The 21,267-nt window shown below is 30.1% G+C and overlaps 5 protein-coding genes across 8 annotated transcripts; 3 read left to right on the top strand and 2 right to left on the bottom strand.

The window, feature by feature from the left end:
• Positions 1–392: 392 nt before the first annotated feature.
• On the top strand, positions 393–2,882 carry LOC146720854 (mitochondrial dicarboxylate carrier-like). Its single transcript, XM_085487716.1, has 7 exons — positions 393–547; positions 836–991; positions 1,091–1,257; positions 1,342–1,549; positions 1,636–1,716; positions 1,803–1,859; positions 1,952–2,882. The coding sequence occupies exons 1-7, from the start codon at positions 452–454 to the stop codon at positions 2,066–2,068; spliced, it is 882 nt and encodes a 293-aa protein (XP_085343842.1). The 5' UTR covers positions 393–451; the 3' UTR covers positions 2,069–2,882.
• Positions 1,957–6,713, bottom strand: LOC114941513 (uncharacterized). The gene is made up of 10 exons (XM_029316534.2): positions 6,178–6,713; positions 5,347–5,783; positions 5,135–5,199; positions 4,917–5,053; positions 4,683–4,773; positions 4,521–4,582; positions 4,165–4,457; positions 3,825–4,078; positions 3,600–3,719; positions 1,957–3,418 (listed from the first exon to the last, which is right to left on the bottom strand). The coding sequence occupies exons 2-10, from the start codon at positions 5,416–5,418 to the stop codon at positions 2,971–2,973; spliced, it is 1,542 nt and encodes a 513-aa protein (XP_029172367.2). The 5' UTR covers positions 5,419–5,783; positions 6,178–6,713; the 3' UTR covers positions 1,957–2,970.
• Positions 6,290–13,955, top strand: Cul1 (cullin 1). Of its 4 annotated transcripts, none has more exons than XM_029316493.2 (13): positions 6,290–6,617; positions 7,626–7,837; positions 8,140–8,302; positions 8,389–8,607; positions 8,678–8,932; positions 9,026–9,319; positions 9,428–9,691; positions 9,765–9,944; positions 10,537–10,686; positions 10,767–11,006; positions 11,079–11,182; positions 11,252–11,471; positions 11,631–13,955. In XM_029316493.2, the coding sequence occupies exons 2-13, from the start codon at positions 7,674–7,676 to the stop codon at positions 11,709–11,711; spliced, it is 2,334 nt and encodes a 777-aa protein (XP_029172326.1). In that variant the 5' UTR covers positions 6,290–6,617; positions 7,626–7,673; the 3' UTR covers positions 11,712–13,955. The 4 variants fall into 4 exon arrangements, with proteins under 4 accessions (XP_029172326.1, XP_029172318.1, XP_029172334.1 ...); XM_029316485.2 differs by having other exon boundaries at positions 7,617–7,837; XM_029316501.2 differs by having other exon boundaries at positions 6,317–6,362; positions 7,617–7,837.
• On the bottom strand, positions 13,620–15,832 carry LOC114941529 (testis-expressed protein 9). Its single transcript, XM_029316549.2, has 5 exons — positions 15,296–15,832; positions 15,005–15,178; positions 14,802–14,936; positions 14,591–14,725; positions 13,620–14,512 (listed from the first exon to the last, which is right to left on the bottom strand). Exons 1-5 carry the CDS (start codon positions 15,659–15,661, stop codon positions 14,429–14,431), a joined length of 894 nt encoding a protein of 297 aa, XP_029172382.1. The 5' UTR covers positions 15,662–15,832; the 3' UTR covers positions 13,620–14,428.
• A 383-nt stretch (positions 15,833–16,215) lies between these two features.
• Sirt7 (sirtuin 7) lies at positions 16,216–21,013 on the top strand. The gene is made up of 4 exons (XM_029316520.2): positions 16,216–16,702; positions 16,863–16,960; positions 17,266–17,481; positions 17,717–21,013. The coding sequence occupies exons 1-4, from the start codon at positions 16,604–16,606 to the stop codon at positions 18,879–18,881; spliced, it is 1,578 nt and encodes a 525-aa protein (XP_029172353.1). The 5' UTR covers positions 16,216–16,603; the 3' UTR covers positions 18,882–21,013.
• Positions 21,014–21,267: the final 254 nt, after the last annotated feature.

Below are 21,267 nucleotides of genomic sequence, written 5' to 3'. Positions count from 1 at the left end.
TGGAATATTTAATATTTGTTGCCTGATGTACATTTTGTAAATAAAATTAACTTAATATATATATATAATATTTTCTTTCAATTATGCAAATATACATATATATTTTTAGAAGTACATATATATATAGCATTTATATTATTTATATTTTATACTGCAATAATCTATTAATGTTATAATTTTTTTCAGACTTATTTTTCTACCATAAACTATTTTATTGCACATACAATGGAGACTGCCATTCCTACAATAATATGAATAAACTATATATTAATGCTTGATTTTATTGATATATTTTAGAAAAAAGGTAAATTGAATTAATTATATATACACTTTTTTATAAATAGAAATCTATATATTATATATGTCTTAATCAACTTTTTTGTTTTACACAGTATCACAGATATGTTCCTAGTTGCTGCTTAATTTATAAAATTGAAAAGATCAATAAACAATGGCTGATAAAAGTAAGAAATTATCACGTTGGTACTTTGGTGGTATTTCTTCTGCAGGTGCTGCATGTGTGACTCATCCTTTGGATTTACTTAAGGTTTCATTTACATATTTCTTAACTCAGTTTACTTTTCAACATATTTGTGTTAATTGTCTGCAAAAATGGATAGAATATATATTATTACATTCATATTAATTAGTATTTAAATGTCAACATTTTGTATTTAAATATCAACATTTGCATAAATATAAATAATTATTCCTATTTCTCTCTTATCTTTCTTTGGAGTTATTAATAAATGCCGATACTTGTTAAATATAGATATACTTATTAGAGAAAGTGTCAAATTAATAATGAATGGTTACATAAATCTTATTTTTCTAGGTCCATTTGCAAACTCAGCAAGAAGGCAAGATATCAATAGTACGTTCGACTATTGGAATAATTAGAAAACAGGGAATATTAGCTTTATACAATGGACTCAGTGCTTCCTTACTTCGTCAACTTACTTATTCTACAATAAGATTTGGTGCTTACGAGGTCAGCACTTGAAGGAACTTACACACATTATTTATATACACATAAATGCCATTCCTTTCTTAATTTATTATACACAGGTCGTATTGTTAAATATAACAGGTCGGCAAACAAACGTTTGAAACACCTGACCGTCCATTATTTTTTTACCAAAAACTCTTCTTGGCTGGAGCTTCTGGTGCTGTAGGTGGTGTTTTTGGAACTCCCAGTGATGTAATTAATGTACGCATGCAGAATGATATTAAATTAGCACCAGAATTAAGAAGAAAGTAAGAACTCTGATATTATATATTTATTACATTTTTTGATCGCATTACTCGTATTAATTACTTATATATGACATTATTGCACAGCTACAAACATGCATTGGATGGATTGGTTCGTGTAATTCAACAAGAGGGTGTTCGACAATTGTTCAGCGGATGTTCGACCGCGACCATGAGAGCAGTGATGATGACTATCGGTCAACTGAGTTTTTATGATCAGATTAAGACGATGTTGTTACAGTCTGGTTATTTTCGAGATAAGCCTTCAACGCATATTTTATCCAGTATAGCAGCTGTAAGTGTTCATTGAATATCAAAAGAAAGAAACTTCAAATTCCTCTTACTCATTTAGTTGATATTATCTTTTATACTAATATATAGGGCGCTATTGCAACAACGCTAACACAACCTTTAGATGTTCTAAAGACACGTGCAATGAATGCTAAACCTGGAGAGTTTAAAGTGAGTATATGTTCAAAATAATAAACAGATTATATACGGAATATATATATATATGACTTAAATACTTACATTTATTTTCTATATAGAATCTAATGGAACTCTTTTTATATACTGCCAAACTTGGGCCACTGGCTTTTTTCAAAGTAAGTCAAATCAGTTAAAGGATTTTTTTATGTTAATATTTTAAAAATGATTGTAAGCATACAATTCAATGAGAATTCTTTTTTTATTCTAGGGCTATGTACCTGCATTTATTCGTTTAGCACCACAAACTGTTCTGACATTTGTATTCCTCGAACAACTCAGATATAATTTTGGGTTCTATCCACCATCTGTAAAACTATCATCTTAAATCTGATTTTGATAATTCGGACACAATGATATTGAAACGAATTCTTTATATAATGTTATATTTGTGCAAACTGACAGAAAAGTTAAATCTTCCTACAAATCTGAACAGAGACAATTATTTGCACAAAACATCTACAGAAATTTTACTTGTTTAATCATTCTTACATGATTTAATATTAGAGTTTAATTAATTAGGCATTAGATTTTTTCTCAAATTTTAATCTCATTATCTTGAGAATTCAATACATTCCTTATATTATTTGTGATGTACATACATATATACATACTTATATGTATATAACAGTACAAATTTATGCATATAGACATATATCAGCTTTTATGTGCAAAGAGATTTAGTACAAAGAATGAAAGGTATAATTTATTAAAGTTTTGTATTTTTTATTAAAGCTTTATATATTTGAAACAATTATTCCATCTACATTTACAAACGGAATTGTCCATTGAAATGTATAGTACAATTGTGAAAGAGCTTCAGGTAAAAATATATAAAAGAATATATATAAAACAATTATTTTTAATTGCTAAAGTATATGAAAAAATATATTATTTATGCAGCATGTATAATTTATTAGTAAAAATGTAAAATATTTTTATGATAAAAAAGATACATTGCAGTTAATTTTTTATCTATTTATACGCTTGTGGGAATGAAGATACAATACATATTCTCTGAATATTTTAATAATCCCGAGTAAGTCATATGGATTATTACTTCCATTTCAAAGAATTAATCCATAAATGTGATAGAAATTGTAAAATTATAATGTGGAAATATATATATATATGTATATAAATGTGTTTATATGTTTTTGTATGTATACCCATGTTTGTATCCCAAACCTAAGTTCTACCTAGGGATATCTATGTCATATATTATTAAAATTAATTAATAGGAAGTATAACGTGCTCGGGTATGGTAAGATTTAAATATGTTTTTTTTGGATTGTGTTTTACAAAAAATCGTTCTGCATAAAGGTCATACGCACTTGTACATAAGGAAACTTCTAAAGTCTCCATTTTGTCATTAGACAATAAATTTATAACACCTGATGGTATGCCACACAATGAAAAAAACAAACAATATTGTTCTATACTACAAGAGTTTTTTCCATCGCATATCACGATGACAGAATTACCAGTGATTAAAATTTGTGTCAATAAATCAAATAAAGCAGTTTCATCTTTTTCCTTTAAGATAATAACGCCTCTTGGTTTACGATGGGTTGTCATTATTTCTAATCTTTTGCATTGAGAACCAACTGATAATGTTTGATCAAAATATGAAAATAATTCCACCCATTTTAATACTCTCTCCGCCAATAGAAAGTTACTATAATTATAAAGCAAGAAAAAATTATTGTTAAAAATTAGTATAAATTTAAAATTATCAAAAATAAAATTAAAAACGAAAAATTATTTGAATTGAATTGAAAATACAAATATGGCATAGAATATAAAACATAAACAAAAATTGTATAAAATACTTATATGGTAACATAAATGTAACATACCCATTGGATTGTAACTCAAATGCAAATTTTGATAATATTTGCTTTCTAGAGACAATAGATTTGATACTCCAAATTTTAAATCCTTTTTCAGCTGAATCAATGCATCTTTTAATATCATAACTATAACAATAAATTAATTACAAATTTCATGTGTAAATTTTTAAAGAATTTAAAAATTATTTCAATTAAATATAGGATCAAGAAGATATATATGTATATTCGTACTTTGTTGCGTGTGCCCACAGAGTTTCATTATATATCCAATATGTATTTTTCACAGGTTGTTGCCATTTACCATCATAAAAAAGATTATAGATTAACTTTTTGGACTTTAATTCTATATCCTTGATTTCATAAGACTCATCATTAAAATCCTTCCATTCATACATTGTGTTCAATGTTTTGTCAAATATTTTTCCATAAGGTAAAAGTACATTGCCACCAAGATCCATATGTGAATTTATGAATAGAACTTCTTTCTAAATTATTAAAAATAAAAACATTAATAATGCTTAGAAAAATGTCTGTAAATACTACTGTATATTCCATAATTTAAATTATATACCTTTATAGATGTGGCTAAATTCTTAGCAGCTATAATATCTTCTGTCCATATGGATACTATCTTCATTTTATTATGTGAACAGGATAAAAGTAAGCTTTTTCTTGAATTAAATCCATGAATGGCAAAAGTTAAATTCTTTAAATATTTTTTTACAAGCCATAAAAACTTCTCTTTTATAGACCCTTGGACCCAAATTTCATATGAACAGGAGGAAAAAGATTCTTTAGCTTTCAAATAATTAATAACTGCATATAAATCTGAATCTTCTAGAAGTATCATTTGATGGGACTGATCTGCACAAATTTTAAAAACAATGATTATGAAAAAACACTTTTATTATTATAAGTTTCTCTTACCTTTTATATACGTAGGTTCTAATTGCTCATATGGAATTGTTCCATTCAATATAAAATTTTTCCTAAAATAATAATGTAATAAAATAAGAAATATATAAACATTAATTACTTAATTGTTTAACAAGTATATATATAGTATATAATATTTTTACTATGAATTACATGATAGTTTCCTCCAAAAATAATTGTATACTAGATTCTTCACATACATTCAAAAGAGTAAGCATTACATCATCCATTAAATACATTTCATCTACAATAAAAAAAGAATAAAACATAATTTATATATATATATATATATATATGAATATAAGATTTGTAAAATCACATATATTTTAAAAATAAAATTAAAAATTTAAATATATTTTTATAACTGCATTATCATATTACATGTACCAAATTCATTGTCAAACAACATTTTTGCACCAAAAGTAGTTAAATATTCAATAATAGTAGTAACTACATCCACATGTTCGCATGCAAATTGAAAAAGAGGTAGATTCTTTTCTATTACAGATGCTGCTTCTAGGAATCTATAAAAAATATATATTAAAAAGATAGAGAAGCAATTCTCTTATCATATTATTATATTTTAAATTTAAACACTTAATTACCTATCTGAGATATGATCTTTAAGCGTTATTGTTTTAGACAGGTTGGATATTTTTACTAGTGCTTCCTAAAAATATAATATAAAAAAAGTAGTTATATTTACAAATTTTATGGAAGATACAAAAATTATAAAATATATTTGTTTTCACATACAATATATATTAATATATTAAATTTCATAATTCATTAATAATTTATGTATATGTATGCTCACTTTTTTCCTATTTTCATCATCATATTCTAGATTATTGTAATATTTATTTATAGCTTCCAATTGTTCGCTCATGATTATTAATTTGTTTTATAATCTTTATATTCAATTATATATTTGCAATTATTTGTGTTAGCTTTTTGCACAGTATAAATATTAAAAAAACAAAACTAGAAGATAAATTTCACGCTTGTAAAAGAAAGATATTTTAATTTAAAGCAACAGAAAACTCGGTGTAATATTATGCAAGGCACTCTTCGTAACTCATTTTTATTTTCACAGTATTTTACTGATAAAATAGATACTAAAATATGATAAACGACATAATAAAAACACAAAAGATAAAAAGCACGTGAAACCCATATGTAGCACTTCTGATTGGTCCAACAGGTCCAATATTAATCTTCAGTCTCCATCTTCAATTCGAACACATCGATTGGCTGTCGAATAGAAAATCTCTAGGAAATTTTAGTTTATCTCGGTTTTTAAATTATTTAACAATTTATTAATAAATAAAATATTAGTTAAATTATTATATTTATTAGCTATATTAATGGCTATATTATTAGTTAGACAGTTAGATTATAAGTAAAATATATAGTTATAATATATAATTATATAGTTATATTTATAAAATTTATAAATATTAGTTATATTATTAAATATTAATATATAAAATATTATATTTTTACATAACAAAAATAAATAAAATATAAATATTATATAGATTATTTGTAATAATTAAATTTTTTTTATTTCTTTATGTAAAAATATAATATTTATTTTTATTAATAAACAAAATATTATTTACTTGTTATTTATTTATTTACTCACAATCAGCCTGCGTGCTCAAGGACACTAGAAAGACGCCGCGCATGCGCGTCGCGATTTCTAGTGACTTCCGGACCACGTGGGCTTTAGCGCGAAAAGTGGCGCCGCGGGGCCAGTTTCCGTACAGAAGTTGGCGACGCTGCGACCTAACCTGTCAGAGGAACGAAGTTGGCGGATGCGCGGAATAGGTATACTCGAGTACATAGATAGTTTCGGTTGCTCGCGCGATTTCGCTGTGCTTGTCGTCTCGCACGAGGGACGCGGAGGTAAGCGAGCGAAAGGTACCTGGTGGCGGAGTTCTCTCGCTCCGAGGAAGAGGTACGGCGCGCCGTCGTCGCAGCCATCCGCGATTCGCAGGACGGAGCTGACTCAGCACCGCGTTTTCGCACAGAGAATCGTCCTTCAGCCGTTGTTGCCTGTTATGCGGTGGTGAACGTCGATAGGTGAGTCGGGTGCTTTATCTTCCTCGCGACGACGACGCTTCTCGTCTCTGGGGAACCTTCCGCTCACGAGGAAGAGGAAATGTTCGGAGAAAGAGAGAGGGAGAGAAAGAGAAAGAGAGAGAGAGAGAGAGAGAGAGCGAGCGTGAAAAAGAATGCGACTTCATTTCTGCTCCGACATTACTCTCTCCCTCTCTCTCTTTCTCTGTCTCTGTCTCTGTTTCTCTCGACGAACGCGAGTCGCGTATCGCACGATGTAACGGAATCCCCAACTTCAACTAACCTTTCTCTTTTCATATAATCCCTCTTTTCTCGCGAGTACGAATTTTATTGTCGATTCGGTAAAATCGGACTCCGGACTCCTAATACATTATTGTTACCCAATTTTCCTTTGTTGATCGCATTTTACAAAGTATTCTGAACGTTTAATGGATAATATAAGTATTTAACTGATTGTTCTGAATTTTAAATATTTAACATAGAGACATTATATGGAATTTCTTTCATCAGTTTATATTTTGTTGTATTATAAAGGTACCTTTTCATATGCAGCATACTGCAACAGCAAATCAATCATGTGATCAAAATTTATTAAGCATATTTCTTTGTTCTCTTAATATTTCAAGGTTAAAATTACGATTTTTGTTCCTATATTCTCATAATAATCTATTTTATTTTTAAATATTAAATTTAACTAATATAATAATAATTAAAATCAACTAGTTGAGTGTTCTTCTGCTCTGCTGCCTTTGCTGTTCAATTGAACTTACCAATAGCAACAAACTGCTGTGGTAGCATGCTGCGCATGAAATGGTACCGTAAGGTCTATTCTTTTTAACCGAACTGATTCTCTTTATTTCCAATGTGGAGTAAAAAAGATAAATCTAAACTAATAAAAAGAACAGACTTATAATTTGTGCTGTGTTGCAATATACGTATTTATGTATAAATGATCGGATCTCATTAGAATATTGAATGTTAATCTTATATTTATCTCTGTAGAAATCGTAGTTGCAGGTAGTAACAGAGACGCTAACACGACAAGCGTATAGGAACAGAATGTCAGGGCATAGAGGCGGTGGAGGAGCTGGAAGCCATCAAGGTGGTCCTCCGGGTCTCAAGCAAATTGATTTGGATCAAATTTGGGGAGATTTACGCGAAGGAATAGAACAAGTTTATAACAGACAATGTATGTCGAAACCGAGATACATAGAATTGTACACGTATCCTTTGTGTATAATGGAAAATATGTTTCTTCCTATTCTTATTTTTCTGCTTTTTCTATATCTATTTTAAATTTTGTACATTATATCAATGCCGGTTTTAGCAACATTGGTGCCCTGGGCAAAATTATCGTGGCACCCATTCAGATTTTTAGATATAAAGGTATAGCCGCATAATAAGGTGCATCGTGCACTGGGCAGCGTCGTCCCTACAGATCTGGCGCCCTGGGCGATCGCTCGACCGCGCCCCTTCCCTAAAGCCAATACTACATTATATTTTCCTGCTACATTGCAAAATACAGACATGTATATAATTATTGCACAAGTGTTCATCAACAACTAACTAGGACATCGAGCAAAAGTAAAAAGGGACAAATTCAACAAGGAGGTGCACAATTAGTGGGATTGGAATTATACAAACGTCTGCGTGAATTTCTTAGGAATTATCTCATTAGTTTACTCAAAGTAAATACATATATAAATATGCTTTTTGTGAAAGAATTTTAAGTAAAAGATTATTTTGTCGTAACACATAATATTCTTGCACACAGCATGGTGTTGATTTAATGGATGAGGATGTATTACAATTCTACACAAGACAATGGGAGGAATATCAGTTCAGCAGTAAAGTATTGAATGGCGTGTGTGCATATCTTAATCGACATTGGGTAAGACGAGAGTGTGAAGAAGGTCGGAAGGGAATTTATGAAATTTATCAGTTGGCCTTGGTTACCTGGCGAGATAATTTATTTAGGCATTTAAACAAACAGGTAAATAACCTTTCTGCAAATATCAATACACATTTGACCTGATTTGTATAATCAGTGTGAGCTTTCTCAGGTTACTGCCGCAGTGCTTAAATTAATCGACCGAGAACGCAACGGTGAAACGATAAACACCCGATTGGTCAGTGGCGTCATCAATTGTTATGTAGAATTGGGTTTAAACGAAGAGGACCCAGGTGCTAAAGGACAAAATTTAACAGTATATAAAGATTCCTTTGAGAATATCTTCCTTGTGGATACTGAACAATTCTATACTCGAGAAAGTTCAGATTTTCTTAGACAAAATCCTGTTACTGAATATATGAAAAAAGTAAGTTCGAAAAAATATATTGCGAAAAAAAATTAAATATACAAAAACATGTGTTTTATATGTTTACATGTAAACATTTTATTTTTTGTGTAGGCTGAACAGAGATTATTAGAAGAACAGAAGCGAGTGCGCGTTTATCTGCATCAAATGACTCAGGAGCGATTGGCGAAAACGTGTGAAAAAGTACTTATCGAAAAACATCTGGACATATTTCATTCCGAATTTCAGAATCTATTGGATGCAGATAAAAATACAGATTTGGGTAGAATGTATCAGCTAGTAGCGAGAATAACGAATGGTCTCGGAGAGTTAAGAAATCTTTTAGAAAGCCACATAGCTAATCAAGGACTTGCAGCTATCGATAAGTGCGGTGACTCTGCGACTAATGTACGTAATATGGTTTTTATTTAACGTAATTAATAATTGCATTGTGTATGCAAATATGCAATAATAATCGAGGAACCGAATATCGACGATTGATTTTTGTATTTATAGGATCCGAAAATCTATGTCAACACAATCTTGGAAGTACACAAAAAGTATAATGCCTTAGTGCTAGTTGCATTTCACAATGATAGCGGCTTCGTTGCAGCCTTGGATAAGGCTTGTGGACGATTTATCAATAGCAATTCTGTTACAAGGGCAGCCAACAGCAGCAGTAAGTCACCTGAATTATTAGCTAAATACTGCGATTTGCTGCTCAAAAAAAGCAGTAAAAATCCGGAAGAGGCAGAACTTGAAGATACTCTTAATCAAGTTGTAAGTATTCTTGTGATACATTGTTTAAATGTTTTTTTGTGAAAAAATTATACTAATTATAGTCTCTTTGTAGATGGTAGTATTTAAATACATTGAAGATAAAGATGTATTCCAAAAGTTTTATAGTAAGATGCTAGCAAAACGATTAGTGCAACACATGTCTGCTAGCGACGATGCAGAGGCTTCTATGATCTCCAAGTTGAAGCAAGCTTGTGGATTTGAGTATACTTCGAAGTTACAACGTATGTTTCAGGTAGGATAACGTATTATTGGGTTACATACAGAGATTGCGCTTTTAATTTATTTAATATATTCAATATATTTATTTAATAGATGTATCAACTATATAATTCATTTTATTATTAAGGCTCCTGGATCCTTGCCATGGCCATGTTAGATTGTGATGTCAGAAGTGAGAAAGCACATGCTGAAAATTTTTAGATGTCATTTTTAAATGAAAACATATTTTGATGAAACACTTTCAAATAGCTTTAACACACTCTTCAAATACCTCGAAAACTATCCTCTTCCCTTTATAATCAACAACTGTAAAATGACTGTAATATGAGGCTCGGTCCATCTGGTCTTTGCACATGCACAGTTATTCCGCATAACAAACAGTTATGCGGACAAAGTCTGATATCACGATTATTTTGCAGTTAGAGCTATTTTAAAAATATGCTAAATTTCATCGAAATATTTTTTTATTTCGAAATAACATCTAAGAATTTTTGGCGTGTATTTTTTCTAATATCACAATTTCAACATGGTCGGCGAGGAGCCAAAAGCCTTAAAACTTATTTTACTATTATAAATATATAATAATATGATTAACCTGTCCACAGGATATTGGTGTCTCAAAAGATCTAAATGAACAATTTAGAAGGCATTTGACTAATTCTGCAGAACCTTTAGATATAGATTTCAGTATACAAGTTTTATCCTCTGGTTCTTGGCCATTCCAACAGTCTTTTACATTTTCTTTACCAACAGAGGTAGAGCTATAAATATTATATAAATTTTTCTTCCCTTTGAAATACTAAACCGATTATTTATTTAAAAATTTTATTTGTAGTTGGAAAGATCTGTGCATAGATTCACTACTTTCTATAGTTCGCAACACAGCGGCAGAAAGTTAAATTGGTTGTATAATATGTCTAAAGGAGAGCTACATACAAATTGTTTCAAAAATAGATATACATTGCAAGCATCGACTTTTCAAATGGCAGTTTTGTTAGTATATAATGGATCTACATCATGGACAATACAACAATTGCAGTATGCAACACAAATAAAAATGGATTTTTTATTACAAGTAATATAACATAACAGTATAAATAACATAATAACATAGCAATACAAGAATACTAAAACTTACTTTATACAGGTTGTTCAAATACTTTTAAAAGCTAAGCTTTTAACTGCAGCTAGCGATGATGTAGCTGAACTGACTCCATTATCGACGGTGGAACTTTTTACAGGCTACAAAAAGTATGTTTTTTATATGAGCGTTTATATCCATTGCCTGTGTAACTGATTTACAACTATTTATTTTAACAGCAAAAAATTAAGGGTAAATATTAACATACCAATGAAGACAGAATTAAAGGTAGAACAAGAGACTACACACAAACACATAGAAGAAGATAGGAAACTTTTAATCCAGGCAGCAATTGTTAGAATTATGAAAATGCGAAAGGTATTGAAACATCAACAGTTGGTGGCAGAGGTATTGAATCAATTAAGTTCTAGATTCAAACCAAGAGTACATGTCATTAAGGTAAGTAAAGTGATAATTGTTAACTTATTTAAATAATTCTTTAAAAATGTCTAAATATTATATACTGTCATAATCAAAGTTTCATATGCGCAATATTTCTTGATTTGAACAAATATATAACAATTGTGCAATGTTTCAATGATAATTCTCTTTTTTCAGAAATGTATAGATATTTTAATAGAAAAAGAATATTTGGAGCGCACAGAGGGTCAGAAGGACACTTATAGCTATTTGGCATGATCAGTCGATTTAGGAAAACGATACAACAGCAGCCATATATACAAAATAAAAATAAATTTACATTATCATTGCTATATACGTATCAGAATATTTATTTAAGTCTCGAATATAATTGTCCATATTTTTATTCTACATGGATGCCTTTGTACCGTATTGTCCTTCTGGTCGCATTTAGAAAGATTCTGGCTTTTTATATATATCTTCCAACAGATATATACATACAACGTCTAAAATTTGAAAAAGAGATGTTGATAAAATTATTTCATAATTATCATAGTCAATGTGCTAGGTGTGTTACTGTCTGTGCTACTTTCCGTATAAAACAGAGCATACTGCTTCGCCGTAGTATCACAGAACACATAATATGAGATTTTAAATAATCTACAGAGTATTATAATATGATAAAAATATGTGCATTTTTATCACATTGCTAATAAATTATTGATATTTTTCGGTTTTGCAAAATATTAAAGAATAATCTATTTTCCATAAAACTAAAAAGTCTTGTCAGAGTATAGAGAAAGTAAAAAGGTACATGATGTTACATCTATAAAAAGATCATTGTAAATTATGGTACATATTGGTTATACAAGAAAGACAACAACAAATGCAATAAAATATTAAACAAATTGTAAAACGTTTTCGTGAGCACATAGATAGTAATGCATTTTAGCAGAAGTCCAACTTTTATGATAGATATATTTAAGACCAGAAAATTTTACCTCAACATGGATGCAAAATTCTATCATTGCAATAATAATAATTCAATTGTTTTCATGTATAACATAATTTCGCCAATTTTGTTCTAGGCAGAATATTTAAAATTACAAAGATAAAAATTTATAATACATGATTTCCTATTGAAAATTGAATGTTAATATTAATTCGTATTATAATCAGCGACTGATCAAAATTGACATCTTACAAAATTATATTTAAGAATGCATTATGCAAAAGTGACTAGAGTGACTAGTGACCTCAATTATCCTTAGGCTGAAACAGGGTTTGAGGATCAATATGCTGATTCTTAATCTTATTAATGATCAATCTCCTAATGAGTAAATTTGTTTAAATTTTTGTAAAATTTTTATTACTATAGAGAGAAAAATATTTGCAGTGCAATATGGAAACGGTACGAATATCTATGGTGAATAAAGAGTGATCGAAAGAAAAAAAAACAATTACAAAATGCTTGCATGAATTTCAACTTCAGAAAGAGTTGTAGATCTTGTGTAACTCTAAACGTTTGAAAGTTATAATCATTTGAAGAGATTGAGTTTGAAAACTCAATTTGTATAAAAATAAACGAAAGAACAGGGAGAGAGAAAGAAACGTTTAGGACATTTTAAATATCTGCATATATGTATCACGATCCCTAGGTATTCATTATATTAGTGACATTTTCCTCGTGGCATATTGTCAACGATAAAAAAAAGGCTGAAGAACGAGGGAGAAATAAATTGAGAATTATTGTAATTAAACCATATTAACATACTTGCCTAAAAAAGGGGTATAACTATATATACATATTTAGATACAGGAAACATTAACTTAATGTATTTTATTAAATAAAGTGTACTGCGAATTTTTTCAAATTACGAAAGCATAAATGTAATGTTATATTCAAGTTAAGTTGTGTGCAGAAATGGATACGGACTTATATACTATACAGTTCTTATTCATATACTTGTGATATTCGCTATTATTTAATATCTCTATGTAAACGAGCAATTGTTTAACGACGAATTGTTTGCGAAAATAATTTTGATCGCGCTTTTTGTAAGTTTTAGACATGTATTACAACGGTATTCATCATCTTAGGCTAAGAATTAGGATCCTCTATTGCAGAACGAATGCTCGTGTATCATTTAGTAAAAAAAATAACATTAATAATTTTTCGAGAAGAGGAGAACCGCATATTTTTAAATTCGGTGTATAGCTCGTCGCGTGACACTTTTAATATGTCACGATTGTAAAAGCAAATAATGAATATTTATACTCGCGTTAAAATGCGCGGCGAAAATCTGATGCTTTGAATTTTTGTACACTAAGAGTTTGTTATTGTCAGTTATTATTCCTTGCACGCGCGCGTGCACACACATACACATATACACAAATATATATACACACGAGTTATGTAAATAAACTGACATAAATAAACTGTGAGCGAGGCATTTGAAACGTCAAGAGAAAAATTACTTGAACTCGGTATGTAACTACAATAAAAACTCTTTTCTTTTTTTATTGTTTTTTCAATACTTTTTTCTTGTGATTTGTTGTATAAATTCTTGTATAATGTGAAAGACAATTGTTAAAAGTATCCGCGAAAAATATATAACTTTCACAGCGCGACTGTCAATGTAAATTTCATTTTTTATAGCAAAGTATAAAAATGTAGGTTTTTTATATTGTTTTTTTTGGACAGATACACTTGTTATTTTGTATAATATTAAATTTTTTTGTGATCACAAAGTGAAACAAAAACAAATATTCATGTAATCATGAGGACTAAATATCTTACAAATCACAAATATAAATATTTATTGAGAGTACGAAATATTTCAATAATATTTAAGCTTGATATGTGACAAAAATACACAAACACTATGTGAAAAGATCCACACTTTAAAACATTAATAGTTACAAAGTGAAATTAATTTCAATTCTCTCTCTAACAAAAGATTACAAATAGCAGTCTTTCAATCAATTTTTTTATATCAGAGTTGCTGAGGTTTCCACTCCAATAACTTTGTAAAGTCTTCTTCTGTTAAGCGAATTTGTCCACTTGCCATTAAATACATCTGTAGAATTATAAGATTATAAAGTTGCATTACAGTGTTATGCAAATAGAAGAAATTAATGACCTTCAATACACATACATTTTGTTTCTTCAGATTATCTATAAGTAGCACTTGCTTCTTAAACACTTGCACTAATTCAGTTCGCTGTTTTTTCAAGTTTTTTATGGCTATTCTCTTATCTTCTTGTAATTTTCTAATTGAATTCCTTAATTCCTATAAAGTAGGAAATACACATATAGCAAAGTTTTTAACTCATTTACATCAGATGTACTCCATTTAAAAAATGTACCTTTTCTTCTATCTGCTTACATTTCAATGTATTCTTAAGTTTCTCGTTATTTTCTAAAGATCTATTTAATCTCACATCATAATTGTTTGATTGCTGACTTAATACATTTATTTCCTTTTTAAGACTTTCCAAAGCCTAGAAAAAATATTTTTCAACAGACTAATATAATGCAAGTATATATTATATCAAAGATGTAGAAATACCTTCTTTAAAGAAACATTTTCATTGTTCAAAACTTGACAGTTGGATACTGTATCAGAGTTTATATTTTCCAGCTTTGCGATTGTATCATTTAATGTTTCCATTTGATTGTGTAATTTAACTTGGATATCATCAAGCTTCTTATTTCTAACTTCCAATTCTTTAGAATAATCGCACTAAAAAAACAATTATAAAATTGTTTCAATTTTTTCTTTAAAAGATTACAAGTTTTTTTTACTTTCTCTATTATATATTACAAATATTACTCAACAAAAGTGCATAATAATTACCACCTTTTTATCATACTCAAGTTGCATCGCTCGTAGCTCTTTATACAACATATCTATCTTAGCTTTAAGCAATGTGACGATAGCATTATTTCCTACACTATTGTCCTTTTTTAATGAAATTTCTTTAACATTTTCTGATGGAATTTCAACAATTCCATCCAACGTTCTTGATTGTTTATCAATCTTTAATGCTGTATCCTCTTGTGTCATTTTTACATCTTTCCTTACAAAATTTAAGTACGATTGATTACTAAACAAACTATCATGAATGACAGAATCAACTTCTTTGATCACATCATGAGTCTTCAGTTGAAGCTCGCGATTCAATCTGCGAAATTCTCTTTCCTTGGCTAATAAATCGTCGGACATGCTTCCAAACAATATTTACATATGTAATGTAAACTGAAGAAGGTGTCGCGATAATCACAGGTACGGAGACCAATCGGGACCGAGGTTCCTCTGTCTTGATTGGTCGATCGAGTACTTCAAAGTATTTGCAATGCCAAGAATAGTCATCGAGGGAATCATCAAAGACTATTAAAGACCTTTTAATGCAAATAACTTTTCCTGCAAATTATAAAGAGAAATCAATATAGATCGTTAGTATTTATGTCAAATTTATTTATATGTTATTTATACGTCATTTTTCAGATGCAGAGTTCTCATCTCTTTCTTCTTGAACAATAAATTTCAAAATTACTATTTTTATGCAGAAAATTATTTTCCTGCAAATTATAAAAAGAAATCAATATATAGGTCGCTATTATTTATATGTCAAATTTATTTATGTTATTTTTAAATGTCATTTTTCAGATGCAAAGTTCTTATCTGTTTCTTCTTGAAAAAATGTCAAAATTATTATTTTTCTGCAGAGACATTATTTTTACAAAAAAATCAAGAGTAGCCGCCTCCGGTCACGTGACCGCGCTGAATGACGAAGACGCCGCGCTACAAATATGACACTTCTGCGGACTGTACATGTGACTCTCGTAGGACGAGAGGGGGAACAGAGGGGGAGATCTTAGAACGTACAGAGGAATTCAGATTGCGATCTGAAAACGAGCCTCCGAAGAGTCCTCGCGAGCGCTGATCGATTACCTGTCATCTGTCATCCGTCATCAGCGTCTCTCGCGTAAATACATCGCGGGATGTTTTATTATCGACGCCCGAAGGACACCCTTCGCCGAGAGACGCCGACATCGTCGGTCCCTTATCCCCGAAAGCAGTTTCGGTGAATTGATCGTGGAGGACGCGGGTTATATCAAGCGTGATAATATGCTACGGCACTGTGCACCATCGTTTTGATTAAAGATGGAGGAAACGGGTAACGAGAAATTCCTATCGCGAAGACGTTCCGCCGCATTGAAGGCTGTCAAAGTGAAGGACGAGAGGGTGGCCACCTTGAAGAAGGTACGCGCGAGTCGATATCCTCGTTTAATCCCGCTCGCGGATCCCTTTCTTCCGTATTTCGTCCGAATCTCTGACTCATCGTCCGGCACGCGATGTCTTTAAGTAGAGATGTATCGTAAACAAATCTTGCTCACAAGCGTGACACTTCTTTTTTTTTCAGGTAGCGGCAATTTTACAGAAGTCCGAAATTGACAGAACAGCGGAGGAGACCGGGATACTGGCCTCGTGCAGCGATGCAGTGAAGGAGGTTAATTTACGGTAATAATTCTTTTCTTTGTAATTGCAAAAAAATATAAGCCATTTTTAAGATTATTCTGGCGACCGACTCTGCACTGTCATGTCCATAATTAATTTTGCCTTGAAAAGAAATATAAGATTACCTAAGATTTCTGAAGAGATTCTTCACTTTTTTAGAAATCTAAATATTTAAATATGTCCTCCATGTAAGAAAACATTTAATAATAATATAATAATATATAAAAAACATTTGTGTAGTAGTATAATATTTTTTAATTTTTACTCAGAATTAACTTATTTGTAACATGCACTTGTATTATTTAAAGACAAGAAAAACGAGATAGGATAAAAGCAAGGTTGGAAGAAGTCGAGGATGCCGCTGAGATTCTGGAGGAAAAATGTATGCGCCTGGCAGCAGCAATCAGCAGAGCAACGTCCCTCACAGTATACACTGGTGCTGGTATTAGTACAGCAGCATCTATTCCAGACTATAGAGGAACTAATGGAGTCTGGACTCGTATGCAGCAAGGGAAGGATATTGGGTAAGACTTATCATAGTTAAGTTAAAACTTGCAAAAGGTTTTATACATATACTTATTTCTATAATATAGTGAATTATTTTTATTATATTTGTGTGAACTATACAGTTTTATTATTTACTATTTTGCACTATAAATTTCTCTGATATTGCTGTGAATTATCAGCGGCAAAACAATAGGTTAATTTAAATAATTATTATAGCATAATAACTTCAAATTTATTATACACTTTTAACAGGAATCATGATCTGAGTCAAGCTGAACCAACGTTAACACATATGGCGCTTTATGCGTTATACAAAGCACGAGTTCTAAAGCATGTAGTCTCTCAAAACTGTGATGGATTACACTTACGCAGTGGTATTCCACGTAACCTTCTGTCCGAAGTTCATGGCAACATGTATGTTGAAGTTTGTAGGGTATGCAAGCCATCCAAAGAATATTGGAGGCTCTTTGATGTTACTGAAAAGACTGCTCGATATCAACATGGTACGGGAAGATTATGTCACAGATGTAGTTCACTATTACAAGATTCTATTGTTCATTTTGGCGAGAGAGGCAATCTACCCTGGCCAATCAATTGGAGTGGAGCGTCCAGAGCTGCGAAACAAGCGGACGTTATACTATGTTTAGGTTCTAGTCTAAAAGTTCTTAAGAAATATCCGTGGTTGTGGCAGATGGATAGACCCGTTCAGAAAAGGGCTTCCTTGTACATTGTCAATTTGCAATGGACTCCGAAAGACGAAAATGCAGTTTTAAAGATAAACGGGAAATGCGACGAAGTGATGAAGAGAATAATGAATCATCTCGGATTAGAGATACCGCAATATAATCGTACAAAGGATCCAATCTTCTTTCACGCTGTGAAGCTTCAGAACAGTGAACAGCTCACTACTACTCAGCCGTGTCTCGAGGAACCGACAATCAAGAAGGAGCCTTTGAGTCAAAGTAGCGACGAAAATGTGAAGTGTACAGTGCAGCAAACTGAAGACAAAGAAGATGACTGCATATCTAATGTAACAGTAACAGACACAACCAATACCTATCCAGCACCTTTTTTCGCTGCGTTACCCTTCTTATCCATGGGCTTGCCATTTCCTCCTATGTATATGTATCCTCAATTAACTCCGTTATTTTATTATCCTTTCATACAAGTACCGAACGCGCCGATTGAGGCGCCGAAACCCAAGCCAGCCTGTTCGTTCTGTATGGAATACGAGGGCTCTCTTACCTGTTTGTATTATCAACGTGACGGAGATTGTCCCGACCCACCAACGAAGACTGAAAACGAACAGAAGCAGGAAGAAGGTACGATTCGCCCGGACACTCCGAGTATAGCGTCTCCAAAGAATCCAGGTTGGTTTGGCAAAGGATACCGTAAAGGTATGAAAAGGAAGCGGTAGCATCTGCTCTTTATAATACGCGCAACGCTTTTTTGGTCCTCGCTCTATCAAGATTACAATATGTAACCGTATATTGTACGATATAGTAACGTACATAAGTATTTAAAGTCGCCATATCGTAATAAAATCGTGCATATTTTGTAGGTTTATAGTAATTTGATTCCAGTATTGAAGCTTTAACAAATAGACTGAAATTTTGAAAATTAATTCTGATAAAACAAAAGCAATCTATTATTTTATCTGCTTCAAAATGATTACTTTTTCAAGACTTGTACTTTTCACGTAAAATAGCAAAATGAAAGATATAAAGAAGTAATAGATTGCGTCTATTTTGAAATTTATTGATAACTTTGTAGAAATATTTTATTAATTATCAACAAAATATGTTTTATCTTTGTCTTGCTACAAAGAAGCGATTTTTATTATAATTCATTAATTATCCTTTGGAACTGTATTTTGCATACCAATATTTTCAAAAATATTTCTCTTCCATATTTGCAACAGAATGTTGTAAAATAGGCTGAGGTAAATGTAGAAATGGTAAATAAGTTTTATTCAGTCTTAAATTTATTTATAACTATAACAAATTTAACATTTTCAAATTTTAGGTACTCATTAGAAATTACAATATTGTCAAGTTACTTTTCTAATAACTTGTAAAAAGTAATGATTCCCTATCTTTATATTTATTTGCTTTATCTAAAGCATCTTTATTTATATTAATCAAAACTGGATTGATACTTGCCTCTATCGTATTCTCAATCTATATATCGAGCTCGTGTACTGTAACACGATAATTAAGAGTATGCAAATATACATATATAGTATATATTAATATATATATATATATATATATATATATATATATATGTATGTATGTATGTATGTATGTATGTATGTATGTATATATATTATATATTACACACATAATATATTATTATATGTATAATATATTATATATTAATATTTTATATGTGTATAATATATATAAAATATTAATACACACATATAATATATATTAATACATATAAATATTTTATAATAATAATATATTATGTAATATATATACATATATTAGGGTATATTAGAATACATGAATATATTGCGAGCATTATCATTGTTCAACATATTTTTATATGAAATAGTTAAAAAACAATCATTTCTCTATCATCAAACATTTTAATAACTTATATAATTTAAATTATTGCTATCGCGTATTACTCTTGTTATTTATTTAGTATGTTTCATATATGTAGAAGGCTAGACTCGACATACATCATATTTTGACTGATACATACTGGCTATATAGACTTGTCTTTAATATATTGTAAAAAAAATACATATTCCATTTTCTCTTTTTTTCTCATTTGCACAAATCAAATCTGTAACTATTAATATAGTTTATGTATTATTTATGCCGAGTCTGTCTATTTTATGTCTATGACTTTTTAATGATTTTGCGTGATGTATTTGCGGCTATATACATATATATTTAAATTGATTCCTTGTTGATATTTTAGAATCAACTCGGTATACATACACATACATATGACATTGTAGGTGTGTGTATGTGTGTACGTGGCGTACGTAGATGTGTATGTATATTTGTATCGATATGTCATTTCATCGTCTCAATTATTATTCGCGTTTACATGATTAATTTAATTAATCCTATGTATTGCCCAAATTATTTTTAGAAAACGTTCAATACATATAAAAAATATAAATTAAGTAAAATAAATATATTAAGGAAAAAAATTAATATGTACTTCTCTAAAAACACGAGAAACACGAATAGATTTTTCAGATTGTAACTTCAAAGTACTATAAATAAATAACAAACAAAGAGAAATGTAAAAAATGAAGAAAAGTGAATGATAAAACTGATGATGCATAACTTGAAAGCTATATTGGGCAATCGAGGATTAAACGTATCTACGTTTAATGTATCGTGAGAATAACACATCGGCAGTTCCCAAAGCAATATATTAATTATAAAATATGGTATATATTAAGTGAAATCTAGTGCAATACAACAGTTATAATCCTTCCAGGTTACTGTATGTATGCTGGTATTGTATACTTGAAAAAAAATGAATGCTTTTGCTAGAAATTATAATATGATTAATGTATATGTGCTATGTTTTTGTGATATGTTTTTCTATAAGAATTTAAATCTTTTTTTGAAATTTTTCATGCTTACACTTAATACCTAATTAATAGTATTAATATTAATTGGTATTACAAGATAAGACACGTGGATATCATTTATAAATTTCATAATTCAGCGTGCTTTACAGTCAAACAAATTTATTAATTTATTTTCAATAATATAAAATGATTTGTTTTAGGATAAGAAGAAAATTTTCTGAAGTATTTTTCTCTG

The sequence above is a fragment of the Nylanderia fulva genome, unplaced genomic scaffold, assembly GCF_048542155.1.
Source record: "Nylanderia fulva isolate GAGA-0341 unplaced genomic scaffold, ASM4854215v1 Scaffold6, whole genome shotgun sequence".
Classification (NCBI taxonomy): Eukaryota; Metazoa; Arthropoda; class Insecta; order Hymenoptera; family Formicidae; genus Nylanderia; species Nylanderia fulva.
Note: the sequence above shows the minus strand (reverse complement) of the source record. Positions and strands in the feature narration are given on the sequence as shown.

Bases quoted from the DNA above. Each gene is read 5' to 3' on its own strand.
- LOC146720854 (XM_085487716.1), top strand. From the start codon at position 452: ATGGCTGATAAAAGTAAGAAATTATCACGTTGGTACTTTGGTGGTATT. The intron at 1,717-1,802 runs GTGAGTATATGT...TTTTCTATATAG, and splicing joins CTAAACCTGGAGAGTTTAAA to AATCTAATGGAACTCTTTTT. The intron at 1,860-1,951 runs GTAAGTCAAATC...TTTTTATTCTAG, and splicing joins GGCCACTGGCTTTTTTCAAA to GGCTATGTACCTGCATTTAT.
- Cul1 (XM_029316493.2), top strand. From the start codon at position 7,674: ATGTCAGGGCATAGAGGCGGTGGAGGAGCTGGAAGCCATCAAGGTGGT. The intron at 9,692-9,764 runs GTAAGTATTCTT...GTCTCTTTGTAG, and splicing joins AAGATACTCTTAATCAAGTT to ATGGTAGTATTTAAATACAT. The intron at 11,007-11,078 runs GTAATATAACAT...TACTTTATACAG, and splicing joins AAATGGATTTTTTATTACAA to GTTGTTCAAATACTTTTAAA.
- LOC114941513 (XM_029316534.2), bottom strand. From the start codon at position 5,418: ATGAGCGAACAATTGGAAGCTATAAATAAATATTACAATAATCTAGAA. The intron at 4,774-4,916 runs GTACATGTAATA...TTTTTATTGTAG, and splicing joins GTTGTTTGACAATGAATTTG to ATGAAATGTATTTAATGGAT. The intron at 4,079-4,164 runs GTATATAATTTA...TTAATAATTTAG, and splicing joins ATTTAGCCACATCTATAAAG to AAAGAAGTTCTATTCATAAA.
- Sirt7 (XM_029316520.2), top strand. From the start codon at position 16,604: ATGGAGGAAACGGGTAACGAGAAATTCCTATCGCGAAGACGTTCCGCC. The intron at 16,703-16,862 runs GTACGCGCGAGT...TTTTTTTTTCAG, and splicing joins GGGTGGCCACCTTGAAGAAG to GTAGCGGCAATTTTACAGAA. The intron at 17,482-17,716 runs GTAAGACTTATC...CACTTTTAACAG, and splicing joins CAGCAAGGGAAGGATATTGG to GAATCATGATCTGAGTCAAG.
- LOC114941529 (XM_029316549.2), bottom strand. From the start codon at position 15,661: ATGTCCGACGATTTATTAGCCAAGGAAAGAGAATTTCGCAGATTGAAT. The intron at 15,179-15,295 runs GTGGTAATTATT...TTGTTTTTTTAG, and splicing joins AACTTGAGTATGATAAAAAG to TGCGATTATTCTAAAGAATT. The intron at 14,726-14,801 runs GTACATTTTTTA...CCTACTTTATAG, and splicing joins GTAAGCAGATAGAAGAAAAG to GAATTAAGGAATTCAATTAG.